This window comes from Podarcis erhardii (genome assembly GCF_964252035.2).
Source record: "Podarcis erhardii genome assembly, chromosome: 7".
NCBI classification, from domain to species: domain Eukaryota; kingdom Metazoa; phylum Chordata; class Lepidosauria; order Squamata; family Lacertidae; genus Podarcis; species Podarcis erhardii.
Genome location: NC_138511.1, coordinates 88,541,740 through 88,569,731, shown reverse-complemented (window position 1 = coordinate 88,569,731; position 27,992 = coordinate 88,541,740). Strand labels below are relative to the sequence as shown.

Genomic DNA, 27,992 nt, shown 5'->3' with positions numbered 1-27,992 from the left:
TTTCCTTGACATCTGATGGGAGGGCGTTCCACAGGGCAGGCGCCACAACTGAGAAGGCCCTCTGTCTGGTTCCCTGTAACCTCACTTTGAGTAGGGAGGGAACTGCCAGAAGGCCCTTGGAGCTGGACCTCCGTGTCCAGGCAGAAATATGGGGGTGGAGACGCTCCTTCAGGTATACAGGGTCGAGGTCTTTAGGGCTTTAAAGGTCAGCACCAACTCTTTGAATTGTGCTCGGAAACGTACTGGGAGCCAATGTAGGTCTTTTAGGACCGGTGTTATATGGTCTTGGCGGCCGCTCCCAGTCCCCAGTCTAGCTGCCGCATTCTGGATTAGTCGTAGTTTCCGCGTCACCTTCAAAGGTAGCCCCACGTAGAGTGCATTGCAGTAGTCCAAGCGGGAGATAACCAGAGCATGCACCACTCTGGCAACACCCACTGTCAGCCCTGCAGGGTTGTTGTGTTGCAATGGGGCCTTTCTTGGGTGTCTCCCTCCCCTTGGCACCCTGGGCTGGGCTGAAGGGGGAGAGCAGGAGACAGCCTAGCTGATGTCTCCGTGTCTCCGGGAAAACTCTCCAGCGGAGACATGGATAATGGTTGTGCTTCTCTCCCTTTCCACCCCCCACCCCCCTGCTTTCTCCTAGAAGGCTGAGTGATGCGCAGAGAGGATGAAAGCCATGAAAGCCGATAAAAGCTGTTCCGCTAATGGGCCAGGGCGGAGGAGGCAGGCAGGAAGCCAGGAGGGGGGCGCTGGCGCAGGTACCAAATGCAGGAAGTGGGGCGGGGAGGCGTCCCTTTGGAACCAGCTTGGAAGGGCATCTGCTTCCACGATCTTAGGAGAGTAGAATCGCAAGGGCCCCCCAAAGGTCCTCTAGTCCAACCCCCTGCAATGCAGGAATCGCAGCGGAAGAATTCCTGACAGGTGGCCGTCCAACCTCTGCTTGAAAGCCTTCCAGGAAGCTCTTCCTAATGTTTAGTCGGCGTCTCCTTCCTTGTAATTTGAACCCATCGCTTCGTCTCCTCCCCACTGGAGCCACAGAAAGCAAGTTTTGCTCCATGTTCTTCCCTGTGAGGGTCCTTCAGGTATGTCATGCCTCCTTCCTGAACCTGCGAGGATCTGCATGGACCATCCGTCCCGGGGCTCTTGCAGCACCAGATGCCAGGATTTGGCCCCAGGAGATACTGGCTAAATCTCAAAGAAGCGTAACAGCAAGCATGCACAGAGTGCTGGGCAGGTGTGGGGGACTCCCTGGTCCTGAATGGGGTAACTGTGCCCCTGAAGGACCAGGTGCGCAGCCTGGGAGTCATTTTGGCCTGACAGCTGTCCATGGAGGCACAGGTCAATTCTGTGTCCAGGGCAGCTGTCTACCAGATCCATCTGGTACACAGGATGAGACCCTACCTTCCCGCAGACTGTCTCGCCAGAGTGGTGCATGCTCTGGTTATCTCCCGCTTGGACTACTGCAATGCACTCTACATGGGGCTACCTTTGAAGGTGACACGGAAACAGCAATTAATCCAGAATGTGGCAGCTAGACTGGTGACTGGGAGTGGCCGCCGGGACCCCATAACACCGGTCTTGAAAGACCTACACTGGCTCCCAGTACGTTTCTGAGTACAATTCAAAGTGTTGATGTTGACCTTTAAAGCCCTAAACAGCCTCAAAGGCCCAGTACACCTGAAGGAGCATCTCTACCCCCTATCATCTGGCTCAGACACTGAGGTCCAGCTCCGAGGGCCTTCTGGCGGTTCCCTCCCTGCAAGAAGCCAAGTTACAGGGAACCAGGCAGAAGGCCTTCTCAGTGGTGGCACCCACCCTGTGGAACACCCTCCCACCAGATATCAAGGAAATAAACAACAACAGTGGTACCTCGGGTTACATATGCTTCAGGTTACATACGCATCAGGTTACAGACTCCGCTAACCCAGAAATATTACCTCGGGTTAAGAACTTTGCTTCGGGATAAGATCAGAAATCGTGCTCTGGCGGTGCGGCGGCAGTGGGAGGCCCCATTAGCTAAAGTGGTGCTTCAGGTTAAGAACAGTTTCAGGTTCAGAACGGGCCTCCGGAGCGAATTAAATACGTACCCAGAGGTACCACTGTATTTGACTTTTAGAAGGCAGCTGGAGGTACACCCCTGTTCAGGGAAGTTTTTCATGTTTGAAGTTTTATTCTTTTTTTTAGTATTCTGCTGGGAGCTGCCCAGAGTGGCTGGGGAAACCCAGCCAGGTAAGTGGGGTATAAATATTAAAATATTTTTTAAAAAATTATTATTATTATTATTACTACTTAGTGAGTGTGTGGGGGGGGGGTAAGGTTTGTGCATGACCCCCCGCGGAGAGTTCTGAGTCTTGCTGTTGACTCCTGAAAAGACGCAATTCTTGAGCCCCAGCACCTATTACAACTCACTCTAGCCTCTGCCCAGGCTCCTAGCTCTGAGACTCACCCCACCACTGTCTCTTGGTTTTGTCCTGGGCTTGAAGGTCCCTGGAGGAGGAGACCTCCCTCCCCCCCCCTTTAGAGGGGGCACATCTGAGGACACCCCCCCTCTCCCGCCCCCCCCTTGCTTGTCTGGGACTGGCTCCCATCTGCTGAGCCAGCGGCTGGTGGCAGCTGAGGAAACAATCCCACCGTCCGTCGCCCCCCCCTTCTGCCTTTTGGCCAAATGTTTGCCCAGCCCCAGTACAGCTGGTGTGCTTGGACCAGGCACTGGGATGGGGGCATAGAAACAAGGGAGGGGGCTTGTCAGGACACACACACAGCTGTTGGCTCCCCAAACCCATTCAGGGGCAGCTGTCTTGCCCGGCAACGGGTTCGGGGGGGGGGGGCTCCGCAGGATGCTCTTTTGTTTCAAACAGGTCTGGTGCAGCTGTTGCAAGGGAAAGTTTGACTTTGCAAAAAAGAAAGGGGGGGACTGCCTTTACACCGGCCCCCCTCCCCATTCCCTGTAGAGTCTTTTTTAAAAAACTTTTTAAAATTCAAAATTAAAACAAAACATATTATCCAGAAACATATCACCCTTATTCCCCCTCCCCATTTTTCCTCCCTCCCCCCACCCTCCCACACAAAACCCACCTACCCCCACCCCACCCCGGCTTCCCTCAGTTCCAGTCTCTGATTTCTCTAAGAATGTTGTTTTCTGCATCTTATAGATCCTCAAACTATTTAGCGGATTATCATCAATTAAAAGTTTGTGAATGTTTATTCAGAGCCAGCCAAGGAGTCCAGTTTGCTTTGTTGCGTCTTCAAATACTTTGTAAAGGGTTCCCATTCGTCTTTAAAGTTACCATTATCCTTGTCCCGTAGCTTATATGTCAGTTTTGCCAGTTCTGCATAGTCCGTCAATTTTTCTTGCTATGGTTCTTTAGTTGGCGGTTCTTCAGCCTTCCATCCTACCAGAACTCTTGCGGCCGTTGTCGCATACATGAAGATGTTTTTCAGCTTTTTTGGCAGATCTTTCCCTACAATCCCGAACAAAAATCAGGTTTTTTAACAAATATTAAATGGAATTCCCTGTAGAATCTGCTTGGGGGTCTCCATTCATTTTCTCTGCTCCTCGGCGCACCCCCCCATGTTCACAAGCGGGGTCAGAGTTACAGGGAGGGGGGCTGTACCAGCCCAGTGTTTGTACCCTTTTTGTGTCTCTCCGCAGCCGGCCGTCTGGTGGGGGTTGGGGGGGGAAAGATTGGCTTTGTGGCCATTGTGTGGGGCACACGCGTCACACAAAAGAGAACACTCCATCTCTCCCCCCCACTCCTGCTTGTCCTTTTCTGTTGTCCTCGTCTGGCTATTTTTTTTGGGGGGGGGTTGCCTTTAACAGCTGGCCGGGGCCATCTGTGAGATGAGAGGAGCCGTGGGGTGGCGGCCGCAGTGGGGAGGGAGGGAGGTATCTGCAAGCTGCAGAGAGGCTGGTGCAGCAGGCAAAGGGGTCTCTGTGAACTTCCTCTGCAGTTCAAGAGTAAGAATGAGGATCCGCGGTTTCCCTCTGTTGTTGGGGTTGGGCTGGATGACCCCACGGGGGTCCTTTCCACTCTGCAATTCTGTGACTTGCAGGGATTCCTGCTAGAGGGGGAGACGACAGCTCCTGACCACAATTCAATGACCTGGGAAGGAGCCTCGGCAGTTAGCGGAGTTGGTGAGGGCATGGTGATAACGCGCAGGCCATGGGTTTGATCCCCGTGCGGGTGCATTTTCCTTTATTGCAGGGGGTTGGACTAGATGACCCATGGCGCCCCAAGTCTCCTTCTTCATGCAGCGCAAACAGTGGAACTCCCTGCCACAGGAGGCAGAGATGGCCACCAATATGGGTCGCTTTAAAATGTTCAATTTTTCACTCCATAAGACGCACCTGACCGTAAGACGCACCTAGTTTTTAGAGGAGGAAAAGAAGGGAAAAAAATATTCTGAACGAAACAGTGGATGTATGATTTTTGTGGCTCACGCTGTGGTCACAGACATGTGATTTGACAGTGAGTTTGGGGTACCCAATGCAAAAATCCTGAGGATTCATGTGGATCTGTGCTTTGTAACCACATTTTTGCGCCATTGCGGCCCCAGGCAACAGTGAGTGTGTGGTTTTTTTGGTGCGGGCTGTAGCCACGGACATGCTATGTGATCTGATGGTGAATTTGGGGTGACTCAATGCAAAAATCCTGAGGATCCATGGGCTTTTACCTCCCCCCTCCCAGGCAGCCTCCACTAGCATCCCTCATCTCTCTTCCTATCCCACCGATCAGCTGCTTCCTTTCAACACTCCCTTCCCTCTTGTTTGCCTCAGTGTCTTTTCCTTAGCTGGAACAGTTTTTTGCTCCTCCTTTTCTTCTAATTTCTCTTCTCATTGCTTTAGTCTTCCTGTCTCCTCTCCTTGGAAGTTCCCTGTCTTTACCTCCCCCCTCCCAGGCAGCCTCCTTTATTGCTAGTGTCCCTTATCTCTCTCCCCGATCGCATGCCAATCAGTAGCTTTGTTTCAACACCCCCTTCCCTCTTTCAAAAAAAAAAAAAAAAAAAAAAGCATGATATGCTTCCCGCTCCAGGGACCACACATTTGCTCCATAAGGCGCACAGACATTTCTCCTTACTTTTTACGAAGAAAAAAGTGTGTCTTATGGAGCAAAAAATACGGTAGGACTAGACAAATTCATGGAATGATGCTTCTGAATCCCAGTTGCTGGAAACCGCAGGAGGGGAGAGAACTCTTGTGCACGGATCCTGCGTGTGGGTTTCTCTTTGAGGCCCCTGGGAGAAGAGGTTGCTGGGCCGGAGGAGCCTCCTTGGGCCTGATCCAGCTGTCCTTCTGTCCAAGGCCTCTTGCTCAACTCCTGAGCATAGCTGTCAATGTTTTCCTTTTTTTAAAAGGGAAATTCCCTTATTCCAAATAGGATTCCTCGCAAGAAAAGGGAAAAGTTGACAGCTATGCTCCTGAGTGATGGCTCTTTTCGGCTTCATGGCCTCTCTACCCCCACCCCAAGAAATCCTACCCTCCATCCACCCCAGGGAATGCAGGCTGTGGCTTGGAGCCCTTTTGGAGAATGTGGGGCAGGAGCTGACCCCTCCCCAGGCGATGGCTAAGTAGCTTTGACCTCCTGGCCTTGGGCCGGGTCAGGGGGGGAGCAGCTGGTGGCACCCAGCCCCTTTCGCTGCAAAGATGGCCACTTCCCTACTTTGGTGGGGCTCCTGTGCGCTTAGCAGCCTTGCTGCAGGAAGAAATGTGCTGTCAGGGCAGCAGAGCCCCCTCCAGGAGGAAAAGGGGCAGCCCCTTTTTCCCTCCCCCTGCAAAGTGGGTGGGGGCCCTACCATCTGCAGGTTTAATGCTCAACTGTGGCAGGGGGCTTGTTTAAGCATGTCAGGAGTTCAGTGCTAGCACTTTGCCTTGTGAGACTGCTCCTGAGCACGTGGGAAGTGCCCTTCCGCCCATGTCCAAAATTTGTCGGGCACATTTTGCGCTTGGCTACCAGCCACTTGGGACAGGGGTGGCGCTGTGGGTTAAACCACAGAGCCTAGGACTTGCTGATCGGAAGGTCGGCGGTTCGAATCCCTGCGATGGGGTGAGCTCCCATTGCTCGGTCCCTGCTCCTGCCAACCCAGCAGTTTGAAAGCACATCAGAGTGCAAGTAGATACATAGGTACCTCTCCGGTGGGAAGGTAAACGGCATTTCCGTGCACTGCTCTGGTTCGCCAGAAGCGCCTTAGTCATGTTGGCCACATGACCTGGAAGCTGTACGCCGCTCCCTCGGCCAATAAAGCAAGATGAGTGCCGCAACCCGAGAGTCGGCCACGACTGGACCTAATGGTCAGGGGTCCCTTTACCTTTACCTTTACCTTTACCAGGCTCTTGCTGCCACCAAGTGAAGATGCCCAGGTGCCAGGATGTCTGTCAACTGACATTTCCACCCTCTGGAGGTGCCTGCCTGGTTCAAAATTCTACAATCTGGACTGTTTTCTCACACCAGCGACACGTCCTGTCGAATTCTGTCCGTGATACTTTGTCTGCACCTGCAGAACGAATTTCAGGAAACCAAAAAGTCATATTGAAAACTTCCAGCTTTTGAGCCAAACGGCAACCAGCCGTTCCGTTTTGGCGACTGGAAACCCTGATTTAAGAAGCCACCTGGCTTATATACCTGAGTTTCTAACCGTCTCCTGGCCTCTTGTCTGTGCATCTCTGGGTCCTCCAGGGTCCTAGGTCTCAACATCTTTATCAACGACTTGGATGATGGACTCAAGGGCATCCTGATCAAATTTGCAGATGACACCAAACTGGGAGGGGTGGCTAACACCCCAGAGGACAGGATCACACTTCAAAACGACCTTGACAGATTAGAGAACTGGGCCAAAACAAACAAGATGAATTTTAACAGGGAGAAATGTAAAGTATTGCACTTGGGCAAAAAAAATGAGAGGCACAAATACAAGATGGGTGACACCTGGCTTGAGAGCAGTACATGTGAAAAGGATCTAGGAGTCTTGGTTGACCACGAACTTGACATGAGCCAACAGTGTGACGCGGCAGCTAAAAAAGCCAATGCAATTCTGGGCTGCATCAATAGGAGTATAGCATCTAGATCAAGGGAAGTAATAGTGCCACTGTATTCTGCTCTGGTCAGACCTCACCTGGAGTACTGTGTCCAGTTCTGGGCACCACAGTTCAAGAAGGACACTGACAAACTGGAACGGGTCCAGAGGAGGGCAACCAAAATGGCCAAAGGCCTGGAAACGATGCCTTAGGAGGAACGGCTAAGGGAGCTGGGCATGTTTAGCCTGGAGAAGAGGAGGTTAAGGGGGGATATGATAGCCATGTTCAAATATATAAAAGGATGTCACATAGAGGAGGGAGAAAGGTTGTTTTCTGCTGCTCCAGAGAAGCGGACACGGAGCAATGGTTCCAAACTACAAGAAAGAAGATTCCACCTAAACATTAGGAAGAACTTCCTGACAGTAAGAGCTGTTCGACAGTGGAATTTGCTGCCAAGGAGTGTGGTGGAGTCTCCTTCTTTGGAGGTCTTTAAGCAGAGGCTTGACGACCATATGTCAGGAGTGCTCTGATGGTGTTTCCTGCTTGGCAGGGGGTTGGACTCGATGGCCCTTGTGGTCTCTTCCAACTCTATGATTCTATGATTCTATTCTATGATTCCCCTTAGCAGCTCCCATCTGGGTTTCAAGGACTATGTGTTGTTTGTGTGTTTTCTTTTTCTTTCCTCTGCCTGAGATTGAGGCGTCCCAGTTAAATCAGCCAAGGCAAGATCAAGGGTGTTTGTGTGCATGCTCAGAGATGGTTATAAAAGCCCCGGCTCCCTAATGCTCCTTTGATCTTGGGGATGTGAAATTTGCTGGAGATTCGCCTCCCAGAAAATCCTTGCCAAAAGGGTGGGGGGAGGCAAAAAACCCCCACCACCTTGCTGTGCTTCTTTTTTTTAAAAAAATATCTTCTTTATAAATTTAAAATACCATCTTACGAATACATTACAGCAAAGTTAAACGCGAAAATGAAAAAAAAAAGAGATAAAGAAAACAAAAATAAGGAACATAAAAGAATTAACAATAACAAATGAATATCCGTTAAAAAGCCAGTTATTTATAGTGATATTATCCTAGCGGAATCGAATGATACTTGTGTACAGTGGTACCTCGGGTTACATACGCTTCAGGTTACATACGCTTCAGTTACAGACTCCGCTAACCCAGAAATAGTGCTTCAGGTTAAGAACTTTGCTTCAGGATGAGAACAGAAATCGTTCTCCGGCGGCGTGGCAGCAGCAGGAGGCCCCATTAGCCTAAAGTGGTGCTTCAGCTTAAGAACAATTTCTGGTTAAGTACGGACCTCCGGAACGAATTAAGTACTTAACCCGAGGTACCACTGTATAACAAACAAATGGAATAAATACCATACCTTAGAGGAATATACAGAAAAAGCAATGAAACAAACTGTGCGATAAAATGAAGACAATATAAAAAAGAAGGATTGGAAGTTTCTTCCAGGAGACGTTATTGGATAAGATATGATGTTATATAAACATCTTGCAGTGTTTCACTCCCAGTGAGATTGGGGGGGGGGAATGAGACGGGACCCCCAGGGTTATTAACCCTTGCTCTGCCAGAGGCTTCCGGGTCTCCTGAGATTTTGGTGAGCTGCATCCTGGGGTCATCATGGCAGCAGCGCTCCCTGCTGTGAGTCCTGCCTCCCCTTCTCCCTCCTTTGGGGTCCTGAGGGATGCTGAGCGCGGCCTTTTCCCCTCTCTGCCCCCTTTGCAGGCCCGGGGGGGTCAGCGATGAACAAGCTGCGGCAGAGCCTGAGGCGCAAGAAGCCAGCCTACGTCCCGGAGGCCAGTCGTCCCCACCAGTGGCAAGCCGATGAGGAAGCCGTCCGGAAGGGCCGCTGTAGTTTCCCAGTGCGGGTGAGTCTGGCGAGGGGCGCCGGTGGGGGGGGCAGAGTTGGAGGGAACAGAAGGAGGGGGGGTGCCTTTGTTTTACATTATTTCGTGAGATCTATACGCCGCTTGTTTTAAAGGCGCGACAGCTCCAAAGCCGTTTACAGGAGGAATGAAACACGATCCGTACAAATAACTCTTCGAAATATTCAGAAGGTAAAATTGGGCAATGGATGGAAAACTCGCACAAGTCTCTGGAAGGCTTTTCCCAAACGGAAATGGGTTTTTTGTGGCTCCCCCCAATTTTTAAAAATTGATTTGCCATATTTATAAACAAACAAACAAAAATCTTATATGTAATGATTCCACTTTTGTTTACATTGTTGGATAACTTCCTCGACTGAGTTTCAATGTATATCATTGTAACAGTTTTCCAAAACTATTTTCCTATAAAATTTACTTAGGCAATTAACATCTTTCTTTTCATTTTCATTTTAGACATGCTATTCTATAACATCACATATTTAAATCCTGGGGCAGTCTGGTGCTCGGAAATATTTCTGTATAGATTATCTTAGCATAATTGGTTAAATAGTCTTTCTTAAATTTCTTCCATTCTTAAATTTCTTCCATTCCTCCTGGTACTCCAGGTTTTGTTTTTGGTATGGTTGTTTGTTGTATGGTATATCAAGAGGCAGGGAGTTCCACAGGCTGCGCTGCCACACTCAGGATCAAGTACTAATAGTTAACCTTTGAATTTGGCCCTGTGGCAAATCGGCAACCAGCGTGGATCTCTGGGTAGCAATGGTTTGATGTTGGTGACAGGGACTTGCTCCCGTCAGCAATCGTGCTGCAGCATTCTGCCTGCAGCTTCCAGATCAGGCTCAAGGGAAGCCCCACAGAGAGCTGTGGCAGTCCAGTCTTGAAGAAACCCATGCATGAACTTCTGTGGCCAAACTTTCCTGGTCCTGGAATGGTTTCAGGTCCTTTGGGGATCTTTCATCGCTTTGCCCAGGATTTCCCGAGAGCAGCTGCCCAGGCTCTCTGCCATACCCAGCGCCTTTCCTGTCTGTGAAATGGGAATATCAGTGGCGACCCTGAGTGATGGGCAGGGAGGTGAGTCCAGCTGTCTGGACTCTGCTCTAGGAACATGTGTGTGTGTGTTTGGGGAGGAGAATATAAAGAAGTATGCCTCTGAACATGTGCAGAGTGTCTGTTCCTCCACTGGGAATTGCCAGGGCTTGGTTTTCAAAGCAGGTGGGAGCTCCGTTATCCAAACATCCATCATGGATATTATTTGGGGTGGGGGGTGATGTTCATGTCCGTCTTTTGACTAGAGGGGGGGGTTCGGAGCAGGAGGCAGAAGCCTGGCTTCGTTATTTATTTCATAAATTTTTACACTGCTTGATTGTTTTGAAAAAATGGAGCAGTTTGCGAAAAGAAAAGAGAAGGATAAAGCGATAGAATTATCAGTAAGAAGGATGAATAAGAATTTAAGACTTTTGAAAAGTTTTAAATGCCCTTAGACTAAAAGCAAGTTGAAGCTTAAAATGGGTTTAAGCAGGTGCTGAAAGGAGTACAGTAAAGGCACCACTGCTATTATTATTATTATTATTATTATTATTATTATTTTGTTTGTTTGTTTGTTTGTTTGTTTGTTTGTTTGTTAGCACCCCGCTCATCTGACTGGGTTGCCCCAGCTGCTCTAGGCAGCTTGCTATCAAGTGGCAGGGAGTTCCAAAGTATAGGTTCCATCAGACGAAAAGATGGATTTCTGAGAAACATGGAGCAGGTTTCCATGACCCCTGCAACAGGGCCAGCTCTGCCGATCTGAGGGGGGTCGCATGTGGGGGGAGGCGATTTCGCGGGCGAACTGTTCCCAAGTTTATTTTTATTTTTTAAAGAATATTTATTAGGTTTTCCGAAATTAATACAAAAACAAAAAGAAAAAAGACAAAAAATAACAAAAATACAAAATTAAAAAACGATTAAAACAAATACCATTTCCATTACTTATTTCCATTAACTTCCATTAACTCAGACCTCCTCTCACCTCCCCTTCTTGTATTCCAATTTAAATTGTTAATTCAGCAAATCCTTATATCCAAATTTAAACATCAAACGGTTCCCAAGTTTAAAGGGCTTTTTACCTTGACCCCTGTCCTTGTCCCCGTAGTACCTGGGTCATGCTGAAGTCTCGGAGTCTCGGGGAATGCACGTTTGCGAAGAAGCCGTGAAGAAGCTGAAAGCGGTGAGTTGCTGGGGGGTCTCGCAGGGGGTGTGGGGCAGGGTCTGGTTTCTCTCCAGGAAACGCATTGGGGGGGGCAGAGAAGAGGTTAGAGGGCAACTTGTGTGTGGAGCAAGGCACTGGCTGCTTCAGTAGGGCCTCTCTGCCCTGGGATGCGGAATCGTGGAGTTGGGACCTCCAAAGGTCCTCTAGTCCAACCCCCTGCAATGTGGGGAATGGCTTATGTGTGTTTCGTGGGGGTGGGTGGGTGGGGGGTTGCTGGCCTGGGAAACAGGGCCTGGACCATTTGCGCTGAAAGGGTGACAGCAGATCTGTGCAGTTACCTAACAGCGTTGCCAAATGACTCAGCGTCATAAAGCAGATGGTCAAAAGGGAAATAAAAAAAACCAGGGAGACAGGGAGAATCATTAAAAATTAGCTTGGTGCATGTTTTTAATTTTTGCGATTTGAAGGCTTCTAACTAGAAAGCGGGACGCAGGTTAAACCACAGAGCCTAGGACTTGCCGATCAGAAGGTCGGCGGTTCGAATCTTCGCGACGGGGTGAGCTCCCGTTGCTCGGTCCCTGCTCCTGCCAACCTAGCAGTTCGAAAGCACATCAAGTGCGAGTAGATAAATAGATACCGCTCCGGCGGGAAGGTAAACCGCGTTTCCGTGCACTGATCTGGTTTGCCAGAAGCGGCTTAGTCATGCTGGCCACGTGACCCGGAAGCTGTACGCCGGCTCCCTCGGCCAAGAAAGCGAGATGAGCGCCGCAACCCCAGAGTCTGCCACGACTGGACCTAATGGTCAGGGGTCCCTTTACCTTTACCTTTAACTAGAAAGCAGAGTTTGCCCTCCTTGTCATTTTGGACGGAGAGTTGGGCAGGGATGGGGAGACTTCTATGCCCTCATGAATTAGAAGGTTGAATTTTGCTCTGATTTTATATTTCTAGCCTACCTTTCCAGCAACAAATGTTGCGCTCAGTGTGGCTCCCAACGATCACAAAAGCATTGAAAAAACAGCCAACGTTGCAATCACTGTGCCATCAAACACAATAACATATAAATGCAGAAAACAGCAACCAATTCATTGAAATGACTTTTGCATTTCAATACAGTCTTAGTCATTCAGAAAACCTCAAAAATCATTCATCGAAATGATTAATACAGAGCTGAAGAAACCAGTGAGTTGAGCAAATGAGCTTTAACCATTTGTGCTAGTTAAATCTTCCAAAATGTAGAGGCAGCGATGCGTAGTGGTTAGTGTCGGACAAGGACCTGGGAGACCAGGGTTCGAATTCCCCACTCAGAAGCTCACCTTGGGAGCCCAGTCCTTGCCTCTCAGACTAACCTACCTTGCGCGATTGTGGGAATTAGGTGAGGACGAGAAGGACCATGTTTGCTGCCTTGAGATCCTTTGAGAAAAAGTAAATTGATAAAATCCTACAGGACGAAATCCATAGTATTCTTGAGGAAGGGAGAGAGAGGTTGGGGGTTATGGAGGCAGCCTGAGAGTGATGGTGGTGCAAGGCCTCTGCTGCCCCCTGCAGCTTTTAAAAAGTAACAACAAAGCAACAAACATTTTAAAAAGGTAAAGATAAAGGACCCCTGACAGTTAAGTCCAGTCGCAAACGACTCTGGGGTTGCGGCGCTCATCTCGCTTTACTGGCCAAGGGAGCCGGCATTTGTCCGCAGACAGTTTTTCCAGGTCATGTGGACAGCATGACCAGCCGCTTCTGGTGAAACCAGAGCATCGCACGGAAACACCGTTTACCTTCCCGCCGGAGCGGTACCTATTTATCTACTTGCACAGGTGTGCTTTCGAACTGCTAGGTGGGCAGGAGCAGGGACTGAGCAACGGGAGCTCACCCCGTCACGCGGATTCGAATTGCCGACCTTCCGATCGGCAAGCCCTAGGCTCGGTGGTTTAGACCATGGCGCCACCTGCGCCCCATTAATAAGCATTTTACTGTATTTTAATTTTTAAAAGCTGAGCAATTTTTAAATTGGAAGATGCCTGCTAAGCAGAGTCAAGCCAAGCGACTTCTTTTTAAACCCAATGCTTTGTGTTTTTATGTCTCCATTCTGTTTCAAACCCTTTTCCTCTCCCTCTCTGACTCCCCCCATAAATGTACAGTGGTACCTTGGGTTACATACGCTTCAGGTTACAGACTCCGCTAACCCAGAAATAGTGCTTCAGCTTAAGAACTTTGCTTCAGGATGAAAACAGAAATCGTGCTCCAGCGGCGCGGCAGCAGCAGGAGGCCCCATTAGCTAAAGTGGTGCTTCAGGTTAAGAACAATTTCAGGTTAAGTACGGACCTCTGGAACGAATTAAGTACTTAACCCGAGGTACCCTTGATTCCCAAACTTAATCCATTTCGGAAGTCCGTTCCAAAACCAAAGCGTTCCAAAACCAAGGCGCGCTTTCCCATAGAAAGTAATGCAAAAGGGATTAATCCATTCCAGACTTTTAAAAACAACCCCTAAAACAACAATTTAACATTCTAACGAGACCATTGATCCATCAAATGAAAGCAATAAACAATGTACTGTATTATAAAATAAATAAGACCGTATTGTAGATGATAAAAATTAAAATTTATTTTTTTTCTTACCTGCACTGATTTCCGCAGTCACACAATCAATCAATCAATCAATCAATCAGGAACTGAACTGGGTTCCACACAGTCACAAAAACAAATTCAAAAAAGCTTCAAAAACAAAAACACAAAATAAATAACAAAAACAAAAGCCCCAAACTTCATCAGTTCTGGAAGTCCATTTGACTTCTGAAATGTCCAGAAACCGAAGCACAGGTTCTGATTGGTGCAGGTGCCTCAGAAACAATAGCCAACAGCATCGGATGTTCGGCTTCTGCAAAATGTTTGAAAACCAGAATATTTACTGGGTTTTCAGAGTTTGAGAACCAAGGCATTTGAGAACCAAGGTACCAATGTATACCCAAAAGGCCTTTTCACACATTCTATGAGGCACAAACTAGTTTTGCCCTTGAATGTGTGCTCAGCCGGGGGGAAGGAGCTGTTTGCCGCCCTGGGATCAGAAGGACAGACATGTTGATGTGCATTGCCCGTTCCCCAACATCTGATGCCCTCCAGATGTTGCCAACCACTCCTCCCTTTGGCCCTGACCTTCTGCCTCGCTGGCTGAGGCTGCTGAGAATTGTCGGTCCAGAACAACTTTGTGGGTGGGGGGAGACTGTGATCCCCGCTTGGGCGCAGCGGCCTGGTTGCAACAACCAGTGCCATCTCCAAAATCCAGGAGGGCAGAAGCAAAGAAATTCATTCTGTCCTCCCTTGTCCCTGAAAGAAAACCAGAGAGCCTATGGGGCTGTAGCAAGGCTGGCGAGGTGGAATTCTGTTAACTTTGCTGCCCTCCCTCTCATTGCCCCCCTCCCAATAGAGCGGCCGCAAATCGGTGAAGTCCGTGCTTTGGGTCTCGGCGGATGGCTTGAGAGTTGTGGACGACAAAACCAAGGTACGAAGTTGCTGCAGCTCAGAGCGCCTGCTCTGGGTACGGAAGATTCTGGGTTCGAGTGGCTTCCTGGGAGAGCCGTGGCGGAGCTGCCTTCCGCTGGCCTGAGGGCTCCTTGTGCTCCAGCGTCAAAGCGGCGACATGGAGGAGCTTTAGCCTTGGGGAACAGCAGCCTCTGGGCGTGCGCAGAGAGCCGCTTCCGCTCGCACGATGCAAGCTCTCCCTTCCGCAGTGTCACACCTGCCCTTTGCCTTTCCCCTCCCCCCAGGATCTGATTGTGGACCAGACGATCGAGAAGGTCTCCTTCTGCGCCCCAGACCGCAACTTCGACAAGGCCTTTTCCTACATCTGCCGGGACGGAACCACGCGGCGCTGGATCTGCCACTGCTTCCTGGCGCTGAAGGATTCGGTGGGTGGCGCCAGGGGGGCACACGGACTTTGCAGACCTGTGCATATGGTGCTCTTAACCATAGCTGTCAACTGTCCCTTATTTGGCGGGACAGTCCCTTATCCCAGCGCCGTGTCCTGCTGCTGTCCCTTATTGATGATGTCCCTTAAATTTCCCGGGTTTCCAAGGAAGCAGCTCCTCTCCCTCCCTCCCTCCCTCCCTGCCGGCCAGGGAGGAGGGAGGCTCCAACTGTGTTGCTTGGCTGCGTTGCTCACCCAATAAGGAGTCTGAGAACGACTGGGGGTGGAGCTTGCATGCCTTGTGCCGATCAAATCGGTCGCTTTGCCTGGGGACTCGCCTTTGCTCAGCGCTTCCCAGCGGAGAGGTGAGGGTGGTTTTCCTTGCTGCATCCCCTTTGCCGGGTTGCTGCGCTGTGGGAACCACCGCTTGAGGCTTCGTTTGGCTGCTGGCTGGGCTTTCTGCCCTTGGGTCGGAGGGGTTCAGAAGTCGAACATACCTGTGGTTGGAAAAATCCCTTATTTTGGCTTCTGGTCTCTTATTTTCAAATCTGTAAGTTGACAGCTATGCTCTTAACGGTTTCTGATTTTTTTTGCATTGTTACCGCACCTTTTCCTCCATGGGGCTCACAGTGTGGTTTGCCTTTGTCCTCGCTTTATTATGCATTTTGTGTTCTCACTTTGCATTTTTAGGTTGTGGTCGTCGGGTGAAGGGCGGAATATAAACTTAATAAATGATTACAACAATAATAATCACGGAATCATAGAATTGGAGAGTTGGAAGGAACGCCAAGGGTTCTAATGCAGCTCCCTGCAGCAGCAGCAGCAGCAGCAGCAGCAGCAATAATAATAATAATAATAATAATAATAATAATAATAATAATAATAAATTCCTTCCAGTAGCAGTGTATCTGAAGAAGTGTGCATGCACACGAAAGCTCATATCTAGAACTAACTTAGTTGGTCTTTAAGGTGCTACTGGAAGGAATTTTTTGTTTTGACTATGGCAGACCAACACGGCTACCTATAATTATTATTATTTACAAATAATAATAATAATAATAATAATAATAACAACAACGTACATGGTTCTCTCCCTTCCTCATTTAATCCCCACAACAACCCTGTGAGGAAGGTCAGCCCAATAGGCAGGGACCGGCCCCCAAGGTCACTCCCTGAGCTTCATGGTTGGGTGCGGGGATTCGAACCCTGGTCCCAGTCCGGCACTCTAACCACTGCACTACCGCTGCCACTCTCCTCCCGACTGGCACCGCCAGAACCATAGATGCTGTTCTGGATGTCCTCCTGCAAAGGGTGAAGCCTCAAAAATCACTTTGCCCCCCCCCCTTGGCACCCCAAAGTACCTGCTGGCCCTCCAAGGGCAACCCTAGAGCTGTGCGGATGCCATGGGGTCCCCTGTCCCCTGTGAGACCCCTCTTGTCATTGGGTGGAAAGGATCAGGTTTAAAGCCTTTGATGCAGAGAGTCGCCACCTCTCTCACCCCAACCTACCTCACAGGGTTGTTGTAAGGAGGGGGACAAGTGTTCTTCAGCAAACGTCCCATAAATCTGCCTAGCCCTTTCTCAAAGCCGTCTAAGTGAGCGGCTGCTGCTGCACCTTGTGGCAGGGAGTTCCGCAGGTTATCCACCGACCGGCATTTGGCGTGGTGCGCAGAGCGCAGGGGCCCGTCTTCCTCCTCAGCCAGTGTGAGGGCCGCCCTTGCCCCCTGGCCTTCCTTCTGGGCTGTTCTTGATAGCCTCGTCCGCCTCTTCCCCTCGCAGGGAGAGCGCTTGAGCCACGCCGTGGGATGTGCCTTTGCCGCTTGCCTGGAGCGCAAGCAGAAGCGGGAGAAGGAGTGTGGCGTCACGGCCTCCTTCGACGCCACCCGCACCAGCTTCGCCCGTGAGGGCTCCTTCCGCCTGCCAGGACCCCCTGCCTCGGCCAGCCGACCCTCGGGAGCCAGGCCCCCGCAGGACAGGAAGAAAGGTAAAACCCCCGGCCTTTGGGTGCTAAGAGCAGGCGACCAGGATCAGGACCATCTGGTCCAGCATCATTTTCTCACACTGGCCAAATACCCCAAAGAACCGAGGAATCGAAATAGACTGCCTCTCCAGCTGGAGGTTCCATAAGAGTATCAGAAGAGCTTGGTTTGCTGGATCAGGCCCATGTCCCATCGAATCCAGCCTCCTGCTCCCACAGTGCCCAACCAAATGCCCATTATGAGAAACCGTGCAGGCAGGATTCGAACCCGAGCCTTCTCCCCTCTTTTGGTTTCCAGCAATTGGCATTCAGAAGCATTTGCTGCCTCCAACTGCAGAAGCAAGTCAGAGCCTTCGATAGGCCTCTCCTCCTCCCTGACTTTGTCCAATCCTCTTTCAAAGCCATTCCTGTGGGAGGGAGTTCCGCAGTTTAACTCTGGGCGAAAAAGCCTTCTCTTTTATCTGCCCAACCTACAGGCTCATAGCACAAGTTCCAGTCTTAGTAGATGTAGCGTTCCCAAAGCAAGGAAGGATTGGACTCTGATTAATAAACTACACATGAGACTTGACCAGCAAGACTCTGGGAGGAGTGCGTATAATAATAATTCCTGTCCACCCCTCGGCCCAGGTCGTTTTATTCACAAAAGAACTTTTTACACAGTGTTCGTAAGAACCAATCAGATTTCCTCTGAGCATTTCGAAAACCCCCACATGGGGACAAAGTTAAAGTTAAAACTACAAAGAGCTAATTTGAGCATGCATAGTAAAAACGTAAAGAGACCCCTGACCATTAGGTCCAGTCGTGACCGACTCTGGGGTTGTGGCGCTCATCTCGCTTTATTGGCCGAGGGAGCCGGCGTACAGCTTCTGGGTCATGTGGTCAGCAGGACTAAGCCGCTTCTGGCAAACCAGAGCAGTTCACAGAAATGCTGTTTACCTTCCCGCCGGAGCAGTACCTATTGATCTACTTGCACTTTGACATGCTTTCGAACTGCTAGGTTGGCAGGAGCAGGGACCGAGCAACAGGAGCTCACCCCGTCGCGGGGATTCGAACCGCCGACCTTCCGATCGGCAAGCCCTAGGCTCTGTGGTTTAACCCACAGCGCCACCTGCATGCATAGTAGTTCAAAGTAAATAAAAAAAGTCATAAACAGCAGTAAACGGGAGAAGAAGGATGGCAGTATTTGCCATCTTGTGAACTCTCTTCCTGGCCCTTAATATCTATCTAAAGGTTAAACTACATCAAAGCGACCTTCTATCTTTATGACCCAGGATGCCTGGTGAAGCAACTGGCCTGTGTTTTTTGAATGCTTATACAGTGGTGCCCCGCAAGACGAATGCCTCGCAAGACGGAAAACCCGCTAGACGAAAGGGTTTTCCGTTTTGGAGGCGCTTTGCAAAACGAATTTCCCTATGGGCTTGCTTCGCAAGACGAAATGTCTTGCGAGTTCCTGCGGGTTTTTCCCCCCTTTCCCCCCCTTTTCCTAAGCCGCTAAGCCGCTTATCAGCTGATCCGCTGATAAGCCGCTTAACAGCTGATCGCTAAAAGCCGCTAAACCGCTAATAGCGCTAATCCGCTAAGCTGTCAGTGGGCTTGCTTCGCAAGACGAAAAAACCGCTATACGAAGAGCCTCACGGAACGGATTAATTTCGTCTTGCGAGGCACCACTGTACATGCCTGTCAGGCGTAGAGAAAGCAAATGGCAGAGGTGCAGAGGCTTGTGGGATTCGATCAGAAATTATTGTCAACGAAGCAAGCCCAGTCAACGCGATGCTTTCATCGTGGACACAATGGCTTGCTCCGTGTTTCATAATTCCTGACCCCCACACTCTGGATATTTGCACCCCTACAAAGAGGAGAATAAAAAACTGTCTGCTTTCTCCTTTCCATACATAAATCGTATAAAGGCGACCCCTTCCCCAAGACCCCAGAATCTGGGCACTTCAGAGGGGCAGGGGAAGGCGGTGGCAACCAGGGAAAGCGGTGCCAAGACTCGTTTGCAAGAGAAGCGCGAGGTCCTGGGTTCAGGGATTCCTCTAAATCTTTGCTTTCTCCCCCTTCAGCCGAAGCGGCGACGGTGCCTGCGCCCCCCTCCCCAGCTCCCGCCCAGCCAGGCAGCGCCTCCCCTCCGCAGGGGGCCACGTCGCCGGAGGAGAAGGCCGAGGTGGGGGGCGCCCATGCCATCCCACGCCGCCATGCGCCCCTGGAGCAGCTGGTGCGCCAGGGCTCCTTCCGGGGCTTCCCCACCCTCAGCCAGAAGAACTCTCCATTCAAGAGGCAACTCTCCTTGCGGCTAAACGAGCTGCCCTCCACCTTGCAGCGCAGGGGGGACGCAGGTGAGGAATGGGGGGGGGGCAGAGGGAGGTGAAGCTTTGGGTGCATGGGTGTCATTCCATAGAGGTTTTCAAATGTGCTTCCTAAATGGAGCTTCCACATGCCATGGCAGTCTACCTTCTGATTATGCTGGTGGGATAAACCATGCCGGGGCGAGTATAAAACATTTGTTATTATAATCATAATAATTAATAATACAGTGGTACCTCGGGTTATGTGCTTAATTCGTTCTGGAAGACCGTTCTTATCCTGAAACTGTTCTTAACCTGAAGCACCACTTTAGCTCATGGGGCCTCCTGCTGCCACCGGAGCACAATTTCTGTTCTCATCCTGAAGCAAAGTTCTTAACCCGAGGTACTATTTCTGGGTTAGCGGAGTTTGTAACCTGAAGCGTATGTAACCCGAGGTACCACTGTAATAATAATAATAATAATAATAATAATAATAATAATAATAATAATAATAATAATAAATGTATTATTTGTACCCCACCCATCTGGCTCGATTTCCCCAGCCACTCTGGGTGGCTTCCAACGAAGATTAAAAATACATTAAAATGTCACACATTAAAAACTTCCCTGAGCAGGGCTGCCTTCAGATGTCTTCTAAATGTCAGGTAGTTGTTTATCTCTTTGACATCTGATGGGAGGGTGTTCCACAGGACGGGCGCCACTACCGAGAAGGCCCTCTGCCTGGTTCCCTGTAGCTTTGCTTCTCGCAGGGAGGAAACCACCAGAAGGCCCTCGGCTCTGGACCTCAGTGTCAGGGTAGAATGATGGGGGTGGAGACGCTCCTTCAGGTATCCAGGGCCGAGGCCGTTTAAGTCTTTTTGTTTCATTCTTGGAAATCTTTTCTTTTTCATTTCACACCGTATATAAAGCAAGAGGGAACCCTTATAACGACAGGTGAAACTTAGCCGTACCCCTTTGTGATTCGGGGTAGATTACTTGCAAGATTCACGACAGATAAACATAATTATTATTATTTTTGTATAAAAAAGAGAGATAAAATTAAAAGATGGGGGAAAACCAAACTATAAAATAGGCACGTAAACTGAGTACGGATGCTCAGAGGTTAAAATAATAGTCCAGTTCGTGAAAGACAAAAGCACGAATAAATGTCTTCCGATGAAGAATATCGGTGCTATGGGGTCACTCAGTCTAGTTCCCAGTTTGCCAGGCTTTTGAGAAGGATTGGCTTGAAAATGGTGCTTCCTTTCTATGTGTATAATAAGGGAAATGCAAATAATATAAAAAGCACCTTGAGGTTCTAGTGCCTGTCAAAATCTCAAAGAATGCGTAATTTTCTCTGTTCCAGAGCAAGTGGCCCTAAATGTCCAGCGTTTTCCATAGAGCTGCAATGACTATTTGAGCTGCCTGTGTCACACATAAGACCAGGGGTCAGCAAACATTTTCAGCAGGGGGCCGGTCCACTGTCCCTCAGACCTTGTGGTGGACCAGACTATATTTTGAAAATAATAATAATGAACGAATTCCTATGCCCCACAAATAACCCAGAGATGCGTTTTAAATAAAAGGACACATTCTACTCATGTAAAAACATGCTGATCCCAGACCGCCCCTGGGCCGGACTGAGAAGGTGACTGGGCCGCATTTGGCCCCCGGGCCTTAGTTTGCCTACTATGCATAAGACCAATTCTTTTGACATTAGGACCCCTGACCATTAGGTCCAGTCGTGGCCAACTCTGGGGTTGCGGCGCTCATCTCGCTTTATTGGCCGAGGGAGCCGGCGTACAGCTTCCGGGTCATGTGGCCAGCATGACTAAGCTGCTTCTGGCGAACCAGAGCAGCACATGGAAATGCCGTTTACCTTCCCGCCGGAGCGGTACCTATTTATCTACTTGCACTCTGACGTGCTTTTGAACTGCTAGGTTGGCAGGAGCAGGGACCGAGCAACGGGAGCTCACCCCGTCATGAGGATTCGAACCGCTGACCTTCTGATCGGCAAGTCCTAGGCTCAGTGGTTTAGACCACAGCACCACCCGCGTCCCATATTTTGACAATACATCTCCATTAATTAATGCAACAGCAAAAAATAAAATAAAATACTTAGCAGCATTTCTCATTTATTCTCGCTGTCTTTCTGCTGACAGATGAAGTCCTTTTTATTCCGACAGGGATTTAGGAACTGCCTTTTTTTTAAGCAAAGGGTGCTGAGATGTTTTTATCGCTCTCATAAGCTGCATTTTTAACAGATATTTAAAATTTATATTGTTTTAATTCTGTTAGTTTTCAATTACTTTTTAATGGTGATCTATGTTTTTAGCTTTTTCTGTCTTTCTATCCTGTAAGCTGTCTTGCCAAAAAAAAAAAGCGGGTATGAATTTCCTTTTTTTATTGCGTATAAGGTATGCACGGCTTGATGGTAGAAAAACAACCCTAGCACGGTTTAGAAAAAGCTATACAATTATCAATTTGAATTTTTTTTTCTGACAGCCGTAATTAAAAACATACAAAAAGTTAAGACTTAAAACATGCATCTAACATCTAGGTAAGGCTCGTGGGGAGACTGAGGTCTAGGGGTTGTCTGTATTGTTAGGGGGCCTCTTGATGGGGATGTTAGTTGGAAAATGTGGGGCGCAAGCTGATTGGGGGGGGCAGGCCCTTCTGAAATCCTCCCCTCCCTCCCGCCAGTCATTGAGCTCGACTCGACTCCCAACGGCGACTCCGACAGCATCACTGCCCTCTGCAGCCAGATCGACTCCTCGCTCACCCAGCCGGCCGGGGACGCCCCCAATGGCACCCCACTTAACGGCACCCCTGGACCCACGGCAGCTGCAATGCCCATGGAAGGGGGCAGCACAGGTATGTTGCCACCGCCCCTCCCCAGAAAGGCCTATGCCCCACAGATGATGATGATGATAATAATAATAATAATAATAATAATAATAATAATAATAATAAATATTTATACCCCGCCCATCTGGCTGGGCTTCCCCAGCCACTCTGGGCGGCTTCCAACAAAATATTAAAATACAGACATACCTCGAGTTGAATGTGCTTCGGGTTGAGCGTGTTCGAGTTGCGCTCCGTGGCAACCCGGAAGTAACGGAGCGCGTTACTTCTGGGTTTTGCTGCATGTGCAGACGCTCAAAATGACGTCACGCACATGCACGGTAGTGGTGAAACGCGACACGCGCAGACACGCCATCGCGTCTTGTGTTCCGTTTGGGATTCAAATGGGGCTCCAGAACGGATCCCGTTCGTATCCCGAGGTACCACTGTACCGTAATACATCAAACATTAAAAGCTTCCCTGAACAGGGCTGCCTTCAAATGTCTTCTAAAGGTCTGGTAGTTGTTTTTCTCTTTGACATCTGGTGGGAGGGCGTTCCACAGGATGGGTGCCACCACTGAGAAGGCCCTCTGCCTGGTTCCCTGTAACTTGGCTTCTCGCAGGGAGGGAAACGCCAGAAGGCCCTCGGAGCTGGACCTCAGTGTCCTGGTAGAACGACTGGGAGGTGCAAAACCTGGCTTGACTAGCAGCGCAGGGCGAAAGGATCTTAGGGGTTTTAATATAGACCACAAGCCAACCGCGAGATGCAGCTGCAAAAAAGGCGAATGCTATTCCAGGCTGCATCCGCAGAAGTCGAGTGTCCTGATCGAGGGAAGTCCATAGTCCCACTCTTCTGCCTTGGTTCAGGCCATACCTGGAATACTGTGTCCATTTCTGGGCACCACAATTTAAGGATATTGAGAAGCTGGAAGGTGTGCAGAGGAGGGCAACCAAGATGATCAAGGGCCTGGAAACTAAGCCTGATGAGGAACGGTTGAAGGAGCTGAGTATCTTTAGCCTGGAAAAGAGAAGATATGAAAGCCATCTTCAAATATCTCAAGGGCTGTCAAATGGAAGAAGGAACAAACTTGTTTTCTCCCACTTTGGGGAAGAGAAGGATGCTATCCTCTGGCTTCAAGTTGCAAGAAAGTATTGCAGATATTAATAGTTTGCAGCACGGATGCATAAAAACTGACTCCTTTCGGGATGTAACATTGCCCAGACCCAGGCATAGGCAAACTCCGGCCTTCCAGGTGTTTGGGACTACAATTCCCATCATCCCTAGGTAACAGGACCAGTGGTCAGGGATGATGGGAATTATAGTCCCAAACATCTAGAGGGCCGGAGTTTACCTATGCCTGGCCCAGACCCATACAGATTGACTACTGTAATTCGCTCTACGCGGGGCTGACCCAGAAACTCCAGCGAGTGCAGAATGCTGCAGCGAGGCTCCTCACGGGGTCCCTGCCATGGGAGCATATTCACCCAGTGCTTTTCAAGCTGCACTGGCTCCCAGTGGAGTACATGGTCAGGTTTAAGGTGCTGGTTTTGACCTTTAAAGCCTTTCATGGCCCAGGACCCTCGTACCTACGAGACCGCCTCTCCCGGTATGCCCCATGGAGGACCTTAAGGTGCATAAATAGCAACACCCTAGTGGTCCCGGGCCCTAAAGAAGTTAGATTGGCTTCAACCAGAGGCAGGGCCTTTTCAACACTGGCCCCGGCCTGATGGAAGGCTCTGTCTCATGAGACCAGGGTTCTGTGGGATCTGATTTCTTTCCGCAGAGCCTGTAAGACAGAGTTGTTCCACCTGGCCTTTGGCTTGGAGCCAATTTGATTCCTTTCCCCTCTTTCTTTTTTCCTTTCTCCTCCTGTGATGAGGCTGCATTTTAATGTTTTTAATGTTTTAATGTAGGTACGAGGGTCCTAGACCGTGAAGGGCTTTAAAGGTCAAGACCTTGCCTGGCAGCGGGTTGGGCTAGATGACCCCTAGGCGCACCCCCAGCCCTACGACTCCTCCTCTCCCGTCCTCCTGGACTGAGCTGTTTTTCTCTTCTCCCTCTTGCCCTCTGCAGGTCCCTCGGCCGGAGCCCCCGTCACCCCCCCGTTCCAGCCGGGCCACAAGCGGACGCCCTCAGAAGCTGAGCGCTGGCTGCAGGAAGTGGCCAAGGCCGCGAAGGCCCAACAACAACAGCAGCAGCAGCAGCAGCAGGTGCCCATGGCGCTGCCCGCCTTCCCCCTGAGCTACGACGTGGGCCCCCCACCCCTGGGCATGTTTGTGCCGCCCCCTCCTCAAATGCCGCCGGCTTTCCTCCCCATGGGCATGCAATACGCCCCGGGGATGCCCTACGCTGCTGCTGCCGCCGCGCCCAGCTTGCCCGTGGTGGGCATCACCCCCTCCCAGATGGTGGCCAATGCCTTCTGCTCTGCCACGCAGGTGCCCACCGCAAACTTGGGGGCCAAGGCCAGCCCCTTCCCACAGAACCTGCTGGGCCCGGCCAGGCCCAGGCCCAACGGCGGCTCCTGGCCCCCCGAGCAGAGCCTGCCGGCGCCCTCCGCCCCCCGCCAGGACCCCCCCACAGACCCCTTTGAAGCACAGTGGGCGGCGCTGGAGTCCCGGGCTCCTTCCGCCACCCCCAACCCCTTCTCCGGCGACCAGCAGAAAACCTTCGAGATCGAGCTGTGACCGCCACGTTTCCGCAACTTGGACTGCCGGGGGCCGCCCTGCTCTCCTTTCCGGCCCCCTCCCCGCCACAGAGTCCCGCCTGCGGGCTGTCAACGTTCTCGGACTCCATTTCCCATCAGCCCCCGTAGGCTGGCATCCGCCAACAGCCCGGGGGTTTGGGGAGCTTTTTGTTGCTTCTGGTGGGGTGTCCCTCCTTGTCTGGTTGGGGGGCTCAGTTTATTTCTCTCTTCCTCCCCAGAGGAAACGAAAGAGGGGGCCGAGGTGCGGGTGCAGGGGGAGCCCTTCTCTTGCCATAACGTCCAGAGTTTCTGCCCCTGGGCATTTGGGGCGACGGTGAATCCAGCTGGCCTGGCGCTGCCTCGTTTTGTGCTTCCTTTACTCCCCTTTGTTTGGTTGAGCAGCCCAAAGACTCTCTTCCCTAGCTTGTCCCGACCCGGCTGCCTTCTGCAGAGCCCCCCTTGCCCCCCTACATAATCCATTCCTCAGGCAGCACCTTGCAAGCGACAGAGTCATTCTTTGGAGGGCTCAAATCCCTGCAGCGGGGAGTTCCCCAGCTCCCTGAGCACATGAAACCTCTCTCCTTGCAGTCCGGTGGTAGCAAATGCCCTGAAGCAGAAGCCTGAGACACCGTGCGAGTGGCAGAGTCGTGCCCCATTTTGGGCCGTGCTCAGGTGGGAGTCAAGGCCCCTTTAGTCCCTCCAGTGGCTTGAGTGGGGAGGGGGAACTCTTACTGCTTAGTAGGCTTATGTGCATTGCAGGGGGGGGGGCGATCTCACCTGCACAACATTTAGATCGGATCGTGCCCAAGCAAACAGTTTTAACTCACTTTCGTCTGGTGGAAACATCCGTTGTTTTTAAACGACATTCCCAGCTATGAATGGCACTCGCATTACAGGGAATCTGTGGGGTGTGGCGACTGACACCCCCACTTCGAAGCTGCTGGTTTTAGAAATCTGCCCGATCACCAACAGCGTGGATAAAATTGGTGGGGTGGGCATGTGGGTTTCCTACCTTCCTTCCGCCCCCCCTTAATAATTTGATCTCCGCTGTATTTTATTTTTTGGAACGGGGGAAGGATAAAAGCCCCTAGGATGTAAAATTATATTGAATTCGGCAAGGGAACCGTCTTAATTTTTTATTTTGTTTTTAACCGTGCCTCAAAGTCAAATTCCAGTAATGGAACTGAACAATTTCAAAACGTGGTTCAGCAAAAAAAACACGTGGTTGTGCTGCAGAAAAAGTGAATGTTAGGAGAGGAAGGGGGGATTTTGGTTCTGCAGCTGCAGGGAGCGCCGGACATGGGGGGGGGAGGAGGAAGTACAATGGAGCTGGACTGACCCCCCCCCCCCAGGAAAACAAGATGTTGGACTGCAGGTTCAGTTTAAGAAGAATCCAGCCGCGCTTCTGCCGTTTGGGGTCTGTGGCAAACGCCCCCGCCCCGGCTGCGATGGAGCTGGTGAGCCTGGTACCATTTGCACCGGGGGGGGGCACACATCACGCTTGATGCCCCCTCAACTGAGTAGCCATTCCTTCCTCTGCCCCCTCCCACCTAGAGAGCACCTGGGTCACATACAAGGGGGGTGGGGCTGGGGGTGGAAAGGGGCTCTGGTTCTCCTGCCCCCCCCCAAAAAAAACTGCCTGGACACAGAAAATCCCTCCCCCCCACTTTCTATTTTCTATCTTATTTCCAAATGTTTTGTATCTAAGAATTCCACATATTTGTATTATATAATAAATGACAAAATAAAGCCAGTAATATAATAGCCCAATTTTGAGCCTTGTATGTTTATGTGGCATTTTTAAAAAAAGCAGAGACATAAAAAGCAGAGATATCACCTTGCCAACAAAGGTCCGTATAGTTAAAGCTATGGTTTTCCCAGTAGTGATGTATAGAAGTGAGAGCTGGACCATAAAGAAGGCTGATGGCCGAAGAATTGATGCTTTTGAATTATGGTGCTGGAGGAGACTCTTGAGAGTCCCATGGATGGCAAGAAGATCAAACCTCTCCATTCTGAAGGAAATCAGCCCTGAGTGCTCACTGGAAGGACAGATCCTGAAGCTGAGGCTCCAATACTTTGGCCACCTCATGAGAAGAGAAGACTCCCTGGAGAAGACCCTAATGTTGGGAAAGATGGAGGGCACAAGGAGAAGGGGACGACAGAGGACGAGATGGTGGGACAGTGTTGTCAAAGCTACCTGCATGTGTTTGACCAAACTGCGGGAGGCAGTGGAAGACAGGAGTGCCTGGCGTGCTCTGGTCCAGGGGGTCATGAAGAGTCGGACACGACTAAACGACTAAACAACAACAGCAACAATATTTATGTCTAGGTTTTTTGTCGTCGTCATTCCCCCCCCCCCCCCGGGAGCAGCAGGAGGAACTTGAGGAGAGGGGCTGTCTGAGCGTTTTGTAGTATTAATGCATTTCCAAAATAAGGAACTTTTAGGTGAGCTTGTAATTTTTTACTTTTCAAAAAGCTTCCGGGCATTTTGGAGGAGCATCTGGACACAGACACACACTTGCACAAACACATCTCTGCCAGTGGGCAGCCTGCTTTTTGTTTTTATCCTGCAGCATGAAATGGGTAATGAATCACAACAGTTCCCACAAAAAATCATGAGAGCCTTTTAAAAGCCACGACGGAAGGGGCAGATGAGTTTCTCGTCTCCTGCATTTGGGATCCTCTGTGCATTTCTGGTCGCTTCTCTGCCAAAAAAAAGGATGTTGCAGGAGTTGGGGAAAGTTCAGAAAACGGCAAACGTTCCGGCTTGACTCCCCGTGAGGAAATGTTGCAGCATTTGGGACTTTTTGGAGATAAGGCAAGTATGGCGATGGGGCAGAAGTATATATGCCTGGAATGGGAAAAGTAGAGAAAAGTTTTTTCCCTCTCTCTCTCAAAGCATCCATACTCCTGAGCAAGCAATGGAACTGAAGGCTGGAAGATTTGGGAAAGATGGAAGAATTTTTTTCACGAAACCGATAGTTAAACGGGGGAACTCCCTCCCACAAGATTCACAATAACTAGGGTGGCTTTGAAAGAGGATTGGGCAAATTAATGGAGGGCTTGGGGTGGCTACTGGCCAGGATGTTTGGGGGCAGCCATGCTTCTGAATCCCAGTTGAAGGGGACCTCAGGAAGGCCCAATGTTTTCCTGCTCTCACCCTCCTCTCGGGTTTCCAGTTTTACATTGCAATTTTTAGATTTAAACATCA

At 50.3% G+C, this 27,992-nt stretch overlaps 1 protein-coding gene across 1 annotated transcript in view; it reads left to right on the top strand.

Moving 5' to 3' along the window:
• The window catches only part of NUMBL (NUMB like endocytic adaptor protein), a 34,649-nt gene extending 8,647 nt beyond the window's left edge, over positions 1 to 26,002 (top strand). The window contains exons 2-9 of the mRNA XM_081869259.1: positions 8,746 to 8,888; positions 11,038 to 11,112; positions 14,512 to 14,586; positions 14,852 to 14,992; positions 16,770 to 16,974; positions 19,032 to 19,304; positions 21,957 to 22,127; positions 24,172 to 26,002. Coding sequence (XP_081725385.1) covers positions 8,763 to 8,888; positions 11,038 to 11,112; positions 14,512 to 14,586; positions 14,852 to 14,992; positions 16,770 to 16,974; positions 19,032 to 19,304; positions 21,957 to 22,127; positions 24,172 to 24,782 — 1,677 coding nt within the window. The 5' untranslated portion in view covers positions 8,746 to 8,762 and the 3' untranslated portion in view covers positions 24,783 to 26,002. The remainder of the gene's footprint in view (positions 1 to 8,745; positions 8,889 to 11,037; positions 11,113 to 14,511; positions 14,587 to 14,851; positions 14,993 to 16,769; positions 16,975 to 19,031; positions 19,305 to 21,956; positions 22,128 to 24,171) is intronic.
• The last annotated feature ends 1,990 nt before the right edge of the window (positions 26,003 to 27,992 follow it).